The sequence below is a fragment of the Podarcis vaucheri genome (assembly GCF_965113315.1).
Source record: "Podarcis vaucheri genome assembly, chromosome: 11".
In the NCBI taxonomy this organism is placed as follows: Eukaryota; Metazoa; Chordata; class Lepidosauria; order Squamata; family Lacertidae; genus Podarcis; species Podarcis vaucheri.
The window spans coordinates 38638849-38651283 of record NC_138749.1 but is presented as its reverse complement, the minus strand read 5'-3'; the positions used below and the strand labels follow the sequence as shown (position 1 = coordinate 38651283).

General features: G+C 38.7%; 1 protein-coding gene across 10 annotated transcripts in view; it reads right to left on the bottom strand.

Annotated features, from left to right (window-relative positions):
* Positions 1-12435, bottom strand: part of LOC309514381 (uncharacterized protein) — a 68639-nt gene that overhangs the window by 48220 nt on the left and 7984 nt on the right. For 3 of the 10 annotated variants that reach the window (XM_082191455.1, XM_082191464.1, XM_082191456.1), the window contains exon 2: positions 32-157. The exons of 3 other annotated variants lie outside the window; for them this stretch is intronic. In XM_082191455.1, the coding sequence (XP_082047581.1) occupies positions 32-157 (126 nt within the window). Of the gene's footprint in view, positions 1-31; positions 158-1806; positions 1885-12435 lie in introns of all 10 variants that reach the window. 4 more of the 10 variants (XM_082191457.1, XM_082191458.1, XM_082191460.1 and 1 more) reach the window with 4 other exon arrangements.

Here is a 12435-nt window from a genome sequence, read left to right as displayed (position 1 = left end):
AGGGGAGAGCTCGGAAGAAAGCATCTGAGACCTTAAGCTGCTTGTATGACTGTTCCAGCTGCTGGTCTTCAAAGTTGGTACCAGCTGTTTCAGTCTCTGAGAGAACAGTGCATCTCCTTATACAGGCAGCTACAGAGTCTGAAGCTCCTGGCTCTTCCTAGTTACAGGGAGGTTAAAGAAAGGGATGAAAGTGTTTACTTCTCAGGGCAAAATAATCAGGAGAGATTCAAATCTTCACTAGCAAGTTAACCAGCTTAAGGAAACTTAATTTGAATTTTGAGAACTGGAGTCTGAGGAACAGTTATTATCCTTGTAAAGAAATGACAAAGCATTCAGTATTGTTCAGATGCTGACACGCTTTAGCAAGTAACACAAACCAATCTGACATTTGCACAGTGATCTAAGACATGGAGAATTTAAAGGAGATCAGGACAACAGAAGATTACAAACTTGAATACAGAAAATAATTCAGATTGCTTAGTGACAAGCCCTGCAAGAATCTTGACCAACTGTTGCATTTTATTTTATTTCGCTCATTATGAGAATGCCTCCATTTTATAAGGGTGCACATTCATTTCCATAAGCTATGTAGGTAGTTCTTTACTGAGGTCTGCATCTATTGTACACTTATGGTAGTGAACACAAATGCCATTGATCCCAGTAGGAAGGCTTGCAGGCATGACACATTCAGTGTCAAACGAAGGTCTCTAATTAGTGAATAGTTCCGGTCTGACAGAAAAGGCCTTAACCTTCCACAGGGAATAATGAGCTAGGCAATGTCTGAAGCACCCAAATAAGCTTCTGTGAACAAGAATGGCACTGAGAACTGCTTTAAATGTGCTAAAATGACAGACATCAGTGACCGAACAGTGAACCGTACACTTGGCAATGAACAGGAAAATGCCTGCTATAGGAAAGGGTGCTGGTCTTTGTTTTTTCTCTTGTGCATCTGAACTCGGGACTAAATCTGATAGACCACATTATTTGGTAGACTTATTTAAAACAAAACTAGGAGATTTGTGGAATACAGATAATTGTCTGAAATCTTTGTCCTTTTAACAGTATTTATAATATGAAAGCATGTGGCAACTTCCCTGAACATCATAACAAACTCAGTTTTTAAAGAACATTTATAAAAAGCTCATTAGCAAAGACAAGACTTTAATAGAAGGGTAGCACCAGAAACAGTTTGAATGGCAAGTTATTAACATTGTGACTAAACAAGAGGTAGAAGCTTGAACATGATTCTAACTGTCCAATATGTCGTTATTCAATTACTGTACATCGAAACATTTAAGAATCTCCACACATATTATTAAGAGCTGAACAAGATGTGGAAGGAAGAAAAACATTTAATAAGGAATAAAGCATTCTACCTGCCACAATGCTTTGTGTCGTATAAGTACAATTCAAAGAAAGAAAGATACCCTTTGGTGGCGCAGTGGGTCAGCACGTCCAGATGTTAATCAGAAGGTTGGTGATTCAAGCCCACCCAGGGACAGCTGTGGGCGGGATTCCTGCATTGAAGGGGTTGGACTAGGTGACTCTCAGGATCCCTTCCAACTTTATAACTCTACGAGGTACCATACGCCAACACTATCCAAACCTGCAAAGTATGGCCCAACATTCAGGGTGTGTTCTAATTGGCTTCAGATTGTGGTTTGGCCAGAGTGAAACAAATGATGCTCTCAATTTCAAATGCAAAGGTAAGCCAAGGATGATGGTCTGATGCTCCCACTCACTAGCAGAGAGAAGTGAAGGGAGAGCAACCTGTGCATTCAAGGTAAGCTAGCAACCTTCACTTACCATGACATGTGACTGCAGCCAAAACCAGTTCACTTTGGATGTCAAAGAGAGGCAGCCTCAGAACCAGGCCTACCACTGCTGGCATAAAGAAAAGGAGAACATGTTGTCTCTGCAGTCAACACAATAACAGAAAATTGCAGCGGCAACATAATTCATCAGCAGTTTCCCTCTCCTGCTGTCCAGCTGTGAAATGTGATTGTACCTATCTCAGTTTTTTTTATTATCCTTAAATGGAGCTGGCAGTAGCTAAGGCGGGTTGCATTCCAAAACATCTAGAGGGCACCATCTTGGCAAAGGCTGTTCTGGACAATACACAAGTAACTGTGGTTCCTAATCACAAAGCCCTTACTGCTAAGCAGAAATTATTTTATTATAGGACCTTAAAGCACAGAGGGTCAAATAATGCAATACGCACTTTTTGCTTTGTTGAAACCATAAGGAAAAGTCACATGAATACAGAAATTTGTGTATAATATACTGTATCACATCAAGAATAATCTGCATGATTTCTCACACATAGGTTTAATCTGAGCTGTTTCTTGCCCTGTCATGTTCACATCCAGGTGAAGCCAATGGCACACCCAGCAATAGGACCAGGACATGCGGCATGGCCCCAATCCCGGGTAACTGAGTGAAGGGGGCTTAGAGGGCACCATCTTTATGGTGTCTGAACATGGATAAACCAACTATTTTTTGAAGCAACACACTTTCAGACCTGGGGTCACTAATAAATTCTAGCTTCTCATTCCAGGTTTTGCTTTGTTTTTTGAAAGCAGCATAGCATTACAGCATTTCGTATCTTTCTGTCATTGACACTGCATTTAATATACTGTATTTTCTCTATCTGCATACAGAAGTCAGACAGGATTTCTTAGGTTATGCTTTTCTCATCCTTCAGTAGAATCTTAAAGAGTGAAGTGCTGCCCTCTAGAGGAATATTTTGCAAGGGGAAAATTGTGTAACTTTCTCAGCTCCTTTCTTTTTACTGTAACAGAGAATTCCAAAATACTTTACAGTATTTATTATTTATTTTTAAATATACTTCTTAATATAATAAAATTTCTGAGCAGCTTAAGATAAAAGTGTAACAACAAAAACTCAAACAACATTCAATATGTCTTATGTTTTACTGTGGTTTTCTAATTTGATGGAAGCCACCCAGAGTGGATGGGGTAAGCTAGTCAGATGGGTGTGGTACAAAAATTAGTAGTAGTAGTAGTAGCAGTAGTAGTAGTAGTAACCTAAGAATCATACCCATTTCTCCACAGAAGCAGAAGACTGGTTTGACAGATTTAATAACCATTTATATATTTGCCCCATAAGACCCCGAGATTCTATCACTTATCATCAATTCAAAGAGGTATTAGAGCTTAATTTGCCATAATTTCCAATCAATGACAAAACCACATGCCCAAATTATAAATACTGGAAAACTGGCAATCAAGTCACTTCTTCAAAAATATATCAAATGGTGTCCAATACTTTCTATCACTAATGGAAGAAATCCAGAGTAGAGAAGGGAGAGAGGCAGTTTACAGTAATTTTTCTAGACATGAATTCTATTAATTATATCAGCATACTTTTCTTGCAAATATTTTTTATTACATTTTCTATAAAAACTTCCATCTTTCCATTTTCCACATCACGTATTTTAGTTTGTTGAACCTCCCTCCACTCCTCTGACAGTCATCCATAATAATTCTCCTATTTACACATTTCTTAATATATAGTATCACCTTTAAGTAATTCCTTTATATCCTTATTTACATTTTTGCGATATTCCTCACTTTTCACAAAGCCTCTTTAAAACACACTAGCGTTGTATTCTCCTCACATATAGTTTTCAAATACTCTCTAAATTTTCCCCAATCCTCCAAAAACTTATGGTCTCTTTGAAATCTAATTTTCCCCGTTAGTTTGTCTAATTCCGCATAATCAATTAGTTTATTTCTCCATTCGTCCAGAGTCGGTACTTGTTCTTGTTTCCACCTTTGAGCTATCAGCGTCCTCGCGGCAGTTATTGCATATTGGAAAAGTTTGAAATCCTTCCTTTTAATTTCCCTTCTGGTTATTCCTAGTAGAAAGGTCTCTGGTTTCTTAACAAAGCTATATTGTAGCATTTTCCTTACTTCATCATATATTTTTCCCCAGAAACCCTTCACTTTCTCGCATTCCCACCACATATGCATAAACGTGCCCTCTTTCTCTCTACACCTCCAGCATTTATTACAGATCTTATACATTTTGGCCAATTTAACCGGTGTTAAGTACCATCTATATACCATCTTCATGGCATTTTCTTTTAGTGTTATGCATGCTGTGAATTTCAGATTTTGATTCCATATCTTTTGCCACTCTTCCAGCTCTATACTGTACCCTAGATCTCTGGCCCAGTGGATCATTACCTCTTTCACCTCCTCATCCATCGTATGCCATTCTAGTAGGATTTTATACATTTTTGATATGATTTTACGATCATTTTTAACAATTTCTGTTTGGAACTTCGAATCCTTTTCCTCATACCCTTTTTCTTTCACCTCCTTTTTAAACATATTACTTATCTGCCAATAGTGCAACCAATCCCGTACATGTTCTTTCACTTGTTCATATGGCTTAACTGTCCATTTGTCCCCTTCTTTGAATACCAGGTCTCCATATGTGACCCAGTTACTTTCCATATTGAGTTGCTTAATTCCCATCATCTCTAAAGGGGATAGCCAATGTGGTACCCCCCTTTCTAATATATTTTTATATCTGATCCATACTTCGATTAGCGATTTCCTGAATATATGATTTCCAAAAGATTGATGACCTTTTCTACCCTCCTGCCATAGATAAGCGTGCCACCCGAACCTATTGTCGAATCCCTCTAAGTCCAATAATTTCGTGTTTTTGAGCTTTATCCAATCTCTTACCCAGCAAAGACATGATGCCTCGTAATACAACTTCAAGTCTGGCAGGGCAAATCCTCCTCTCTCTTTTGCATCCGTTAGCAGTTTATATTTAATTCTCGGTTTTTTGCCCTGCCAGATATATCTTGAAATCGATCTCTGCCACTCCTTAAAAATTTTAACTCCTCTTAATATTGGGATCGTCTGAAATAAAAATAGTAATTTGGGTAGCACGTTCATCTTGATCATTGCTATTCTGCCCCAAAAGGATAGTTTTAACCTTCCCCATCCTTCCAGGTCCTTCTTAATTCCTTTCCATATCATAACATAATTATTCTGGTACAGATCAATATTTTTTGGTGTAATCCAAATTCCGAGATATTTAACCTTTTTAACAACTTCAATTCCCATTTGTTGTTGGAACTCTTCAATCATTGATTGCTCCATATTTTTAGTTAGAATTTTAGTTTTTTTCCTATTTAATGTGAAGCCTGCCACTTCCCCAAATTTACCAATTTCCTCTAACACTTCCTTTACGCTGGTCATCGGGTCTTCCACCGTAATTATCAAATCATCAGCGAAAGCTTTGGTTTTGTATTCATTTTGGCCTACCTTCACCCCTTTTATCCTTTCATTTTTCCTAATTGAATTAAGAAGGATTTCTAGGACCAATATGAACAGCAGGGGTGAGAGCGGGCAGCCCTGTCTAGTCCCTTTTGATATTTCAATTTCTTCTGTTATCACGTTGTTCACTATCAGCTTCGCTCTTTGTTCGGTGTATATGGCCTTTATTCCATTGTAAAAATCATCCCCGATCTCCATATTTTCCAAATTTTTCAGCATGAAATCCCATGATACGTTGTCGAATGCCTTTTCGGCATCTACAAACATTAATATTGCTCGTCTCTCAATCCTTACTGACAGAAATTCCAATATGTTTATTATGTTCCTCACGTTATCTCTCATTTGTCTGCCAGGAAGGAAACCCGTCTGGTCTTCATGGATAATACTCAGTAATACCTTTTTTAGTCTCTTTGCCATTATTCCTGCATAGATTTTATAGTCCGTATTCAATAAGGAAATCGGTCTATAATTCTTTACTTGTGTTGTATCTGCATCTTCTTTGGGTATAAAGGTTATATACGCCTCTTTCCACGTCTCTGGGATCTCTCTTTCTTTTAAGATGTTATTCATTACCTCTTTTAGTGGTTTTATCAAGTCTAATCTCAATTCTTTGTAGTACCTTGCTGTAAAACCATCTGGTCCTGGTGCCTTCCCGTTTTTCAACTCTGCTATGACCCCCGTAATCTCCTCATTCTCTATCGGAGTATTTAACCCCTCTCTTGCTTCTGTCGAAATCTTTAGTACCTCTTTCTCTCTTAAATACCTTTCTATTTTCCTCATATTATTCTTCTCTTTATTTCTGTACAGTTGGCTAAAAAAGTCCAAAAATCCTTTCCTAATACCTTTGCTGCTGATGATCTCTTCCTCTTTCACTATGATTTTATTTATTGTGCTTTGTTCTTTTCTTTTCTTAATCTGCCAGGCAAGCCATTTTCCTGATTTATTCGCAAATTCGAAGTTCTTTTGTCTCAGTCTTTGAATGTTCCTTTCCACCTCTTTATTAATTAGCATTGCAAATTGGGTTTGCAAGGTCTTGATACTTTGTCTAATTTTTATGTTGTTAGGTTTTTGAATTAACTTTTGTTCCTTATCCATAATTTGTTCTAGAATCTCTTTTTTCCCTTTCTCTCTGTTCTTCTTTCTAATTGAGTTTTGTTGTATGCAGAATCCCCTCATCACAGCCTTACTTGCATCCCACACTATATTCATATTTGTTCCTTTATTGCAATTATCGGCAAAGTATTCTTTCAGTTTCTTCTGAGCCCCTTGCACGAATTTTTGATCATCAAATAAATAATCATTCAATCTCCATCTGAATGTTCTTTCTTCATACCCTTTGATTTCTAATCTAATTGGGCTATGATCTGAGATTACTCTTGGTTCAATTTCTACTTGATGAACTCTTGGTGTTAGCTCCCCTGATATCCAGATTTGGTCAATTCTCGACATTGATTGGTTAGGTTCCGAATAGAAGGTGAATTGTCTTTCCAATGGAAATCTTAACCTCCAGATGTCCATTAAATTACAATTTCTGACCAGTTCAAAGAATGATTTGGGTAGTTTACCTTCTTTTGTTCCACCATCTCTCAATCTGTCCATTTCTATCGAAACTACCCCATTCATATCTCCCATCAGAATTATCTTTTGATCCACATATTCCAATAAAAGTTCTTCCAATTTTTGGTAAAAGACATTTTTATTTCCATTAGGTGCGTAGATCCCCACGATTATTAGTTTCTCCCCTTGCCAATTGATTTGAACCCCAATAACTCTCCCTTCTTCATCCTTAAAGATTTGTTTGGCTTCTATTTTACTTTTTATATATAGGACCACTCCCCTCTTCTTTTGTTTGTCTGAGGATATGAATTCGTTTCCAAGTCTTTTATTTATCAAAATTTTTCTATGCCTTTTTGCCACGTGCGTTTCTTGCAGACAGATTATATCTAAATTCTTTTTCTTTAAGAATTGTTCCACCTTGTTCCGTTTTTTTTTGTCGTTCAGACCATTAATATTCCAGTTCCATATTTTTAATGCCATCTTGTTACCAAATTATAAAATTATCTTTCCCTTCCAATATTTTGTTATAATCTTTCCTCCCCTTCCTCCTCCTCCGCCTCCTCCTCCTGAATTCTATTAATTATATCAGCATACTTTTGATCATGGATCAGGAAATTTTTCTACTACAATTTTTGCCATCTGGTATCACATTAGTTGGCTAAAGGTTTTCTGACATGTTGACAAACCATCTGACTTTGATAATGCAATATATTTCCTGTACAAATAAGGTATACTGCATATAGTGCGCTGGAGAAGTTACACAAAAGTTAATTACCACTTCACCTATGAAATGAGTTTTAAGCCACTCATACAGAGACTGCAGATGCTCAGCACCTTAGATATTTTTTTAAAAAAAAAGTCTCACGTGACTCAAAGCAGGATAGCAGCCCTCTGGCAGTGATTGTGCCACAGGTTCAATGCCTTCTGGCAGACCACATGAGACATCAACACAGAAATGTTATTCAGTGGCCTGAGTCCAATATGTTTAAATGTGCCCTTACTGGATGAACTGTGGATATATCTGTTCACAGTACTTTAATAAAATAAATTCATTACCTTGCATATTTAGATTTTTATTGGCAGCTATACACTAATGATTGAAATGTTTATTCTCAGTAAGCTAAATGAAAAGATAACTATACTATGAATAAAATTTGCCTAGGTTCACATAACCAGATTGTCAAAACACTCAAGTTTTAGTGTGATTAAATATCAAGCTGACTAAGTATTTCTAAACCAGTAGAAACTGATTTATATCAGTTATGGATGCCACTTTCAATAACAAGGTTATAAATCATCTTTGGTGTTCATGCCAAGTTTTGCAGCTTACATAAGTCTAGGCTACAGTCCTTGGCTTCTGTATCCATCAACTCAGAAAAAAATGCTACTGTTCCACTGGAGCCTAGCAACTTGCTATACTTACTAAAAAGTAAGAATTTATAATAAGATGGAAAGCTGTAAGTCAACAGAAGCCTGATTATGGAACAATTAATCTATCTTGTCTTCTCTGGACTAATTATCATATACATTTAATACTAACTATGCATTTTAAATATGAAAGTGTTTTTATCTGCATTTCATGGGTAGACCAGGAAGTAGTTCCTGACCCAACCTGTTTAAAAACTGCTACCTAATTTGTTAACAAAGAACTGTCATTCTAGTGTAGACCAGTGGTGCATCAAGCTCAGCCTTCTCAGCCATCCAAATCATAGGAGAATCATAGAATTGTAGAGTTGGAAGAGATCCTGAGGATCATCTAGTCCAGCCCCCTGCACTGCAGAAATACGCAGCTGTCCCTTACAGGGATCGAACTTGCAACCTTGGTGTTATTAGCACCATGCTCCAATCTACAACCACAGAGCCTAGGACTTGCCAATCAGAAGGTCGGTGGTTTGAATCCCCGCAACGGGGTGAGCTCCCATTGCTCGGTCCCAGCTCCTGCCAACCTAGCAGTTTGAAAGCATGTCAAAGTGCAAGTAGATAAATAGGTACCGCTCTGGCGGGAAGGTAAACGGCGTTTCTGTGCGCTGCTCTGGTTCGCCAAAAGCGGCTTAGTCATGCTGGCCACATGACCCGGAAGCTGTACGCCGGCTCCCTCGGCCAATAAAGCAAGATGAGCGCCGCAACCCCACAGTCGGCCACGACTGGACCTAATGGTCAGGGGTCCCTTTACCTTTACCAATCTATAAACATAAAATACGAGTCTACTGGATCAAGCCAATGGCTTACCTAGTCCAGCATCCTGTTCTCACAGTGGCCAACCAGATGCCTGTGTGAAGCCTGGAAGCTGTACATGAACACAACAGCATTTTGCCCCATTTACAATTTCCAGCAACTGGTATTTAGAAGCAGAATAGCAGTGGAGGTAGAACATAGCCATCGTAGCTAGTAGCTTGTCCTCCATGAATTAGTGTAAACCTCTTTTACAGCCATCAAAGTTTGTGGTCATTACTACCTCCTACATAAGTGAGTTCCATTAACTATAGAGGCAACTCCTGATATAGGCGTGTCTGAATAATGCGCAACTACACCGAACCCAGAAGTAGCCCCAAAACATCATAAAGATGTCACGAAAAGGAATAGAACAGGGCGGAGCAGGCGTACATGCTCCGTTGACATACATGGGGCTCTGAAATAGAACTCCCGTGAAAAACAAGGATTGTCTTACACTGTATGAATAAATACTTTACAGTGATACCTCGGTTTACAAACTTAATCTGTTCAGGAGGTCCGTTCTTAAACCGAGGCGAACGCTTTCCCTACTTAGGCCTCCCGCCACCGGTGTTCGGCTTCTGTTCATCTTCCGGGGCTAAATTAGCTAACCAGAACATCTACTTCCAGTTTTGCAAAGTTTGCTGTCCAAATCATTCATTAACAGGACTGTTGGTAGACCGAGGTACCACTGTATTTTATCTCCATCTCCTTGAGCATTTTGCTTGCCCTTTTCTGAACCTTTCCCAATATCTACAATATTGAGGTGTGGTAACCATAATTGTACATATTATTTCAAATGTGGTCACAGCATAGATTTGTATAGTCACATTATGATACTGTCAGTTTTATTTTCATTTTTGTTTTTACAAGAATAGAAAACAGTATGGTAAAGTGCATCTTGTCTGTTATTGGAATCATGCCATTCTTTTAAATAGCTTCCAAAGTGTGTTTCAGTGCTATATTTTTCTGAATTAAGGTTATGTACACAATTCATGTTACTGCCCAACACCTGCAGGTTATATTTAATGCACAAACCTATTTTGAGGGTTTTATTAAATAACAAGGCAGAAGCAGTTCTCATTTCAATGCTAGAAAATACAAAAAATATTGGCTCAACGTATTAGACAGCTGAGCCAGAAAAAACAGCTCTAAGTTGACCTACTGTAGCACCAGAAAAAAATGCATTTACACTGTGCCCAAAACTACTGAATTGATCAAACTACTTTCTATATTTCACCAATCAAATAGAAACTGCATTGCCGACTTCCGGCGTGAGCGCGGCTCCCGTTGCAGGCGAGGGTTTTTTCCGGTGGGAAAGCCCTAGCTATTTTGGCCGAAAAGGGGGGTTCTTAGGGCGCAAAGACCTCCCGATAAACCTCTGGAGGGTGTCTAGAGGTCTAGGTTCCCGGCGGTGTTAAAGCCGCTCGTCCAGTTCGCCAGGTAACCCCTGAAAAGAGGCGAAGAGAGCGACGGAACGAGCGGCGGACAATCGGGCAGCCATGGCGGCGGCTAACTAGCGAAGCCCCGAGCCTGCAGAGAGAATAGCGCTCCGCTCTCGACACGAAGAAAACCGGATTTGCTATTATGAAATTTGAGAGTTTGTGATATTAATAAGAAAGCTCCCGGCTAAAAAAAGAGAAGAATCCGAGTTCAACGGTTCGTCTGACATCATTGAAAAAGACGCAGCACTGTTTGCAGAGCCCAAAGAGAAAGTAAGTTACCGCTAGCGGTTACTGTTTCTGTTTCCCCCGGGACTTTTCGGACTTGAGCTCAACTAAGTTAAAAAGTAACGTTTGGTTAAGAAAAGAAAGGAGAAAAGAAGAAATTAAAGGGGGAACAGAGAAGCTCCGTGAGTAAAAGAGACCCAGTAACAACTGTAATTAAGGCTACAGGAGAATAGAGAGGATTATTGATTACACCTCAGTGAAGAAGCTATTAAGTTAGGAAGAAACTCCGGCGCCATATTAACTGGAGGACTAGAAGGACTTCCGACGCCATTCCAGACTACTTTAAAACATACTTTTTTCTTTTTGTTCGTTTATATATATATATATTAAAAAGTAAACTATTTGGAGACTCCACGGACTCCCCCCCCCCCCTGCTTAAAACTCTGCTAAGGAATGTATAATCAGTGGAACTGAATTTATAAAACAAACTAAAATGAACAGTTGGAAAAAGGCAGTGTGAAAGCTCACTTAAAGACTCTCTTTCCCTAAGGTGGAAGAACCACCCTCTTTGTGATTTAGGTTGGAAGAACTATCCACTCAGTTTGGTTTGATTCAAACCAAACACTAATTTGAAAATTAGGTGGGGGGGACTTAGGTTCGATGAAAATACTTAGGAGACAACTACGTAAGTGAGACATCTCCCCCACTACTGAACTACAATTTTGGGACTAGTATTAATATTAACTTAAAAACTATATTGGAAGCTGAACTACTCCTCAAATCTAGGTACTGTCTTTTGGACTACTCTGAAATATAAAGTACAGTTCTACCTGTCTAACGCTTTGGGTGGATTTAGCCCGAATAGGGGCAAGAAGAGTATCCAGACCAGCCTGAACTGGATTAGCCCAGACTGGGGCAAGAAGAACGCGGATTAATAACTACCCCCCTCCTGCATATGGGCAGGGGAAGCGACAATATCTAGGACATTGAGAGGAAATCTTAAGGAAATTGTGTTTTTTGTAATTTGTTGTTTTTCTCGCTATACTTTTCCCCCTCCCCTTATATAGGAGATATTCTTTGTCTTTGGGGGGTTAATCTAATAGTGTTTGAGAGTACTTAACAGTGACTCAAACCCAAAATATACAGTGTGCACACAGTATATATTAGACATAGAGATACAGAGGAACATGTCGCATACACAGAAAAAAGGGACAGAAGGGGGGACACCAACAGACAGGAGAGCTTCAAAGCAGGAAACGGAATTTAGAACAGAAATATTGAAGATGTTTGCAGAGATAAAACAAAGTGAAAAGAATCTGGAGACAAAGTTAGAACAGGTAGACAACAAAATAGGGAAAATGGATAAAAAGATCGAGGAGACAGTCAGTGAACTGAAAGGACAGATTAAGGAGGTTTCTAGGAGAATGGATGAGGGATTTAAGAAGACAAAGCAGGAAATGAAAGAGATGAAGCGAGAAGAGGAGAAGATGAGAAATGAGATTGCAGATCTGAATAAAATACAAGAGGAAATAAAAGACTCTATCGCAATGAACGAACTGAAACAGAGAGAAGTTAATTTAAGGTTGAGACAAGTACCGGAAATGCAAAACGAAAATATAAGAGAAAGATTAATAAAGGAATTTGCGCAGTGGATGGAGACATCAGAAGAAGAAATG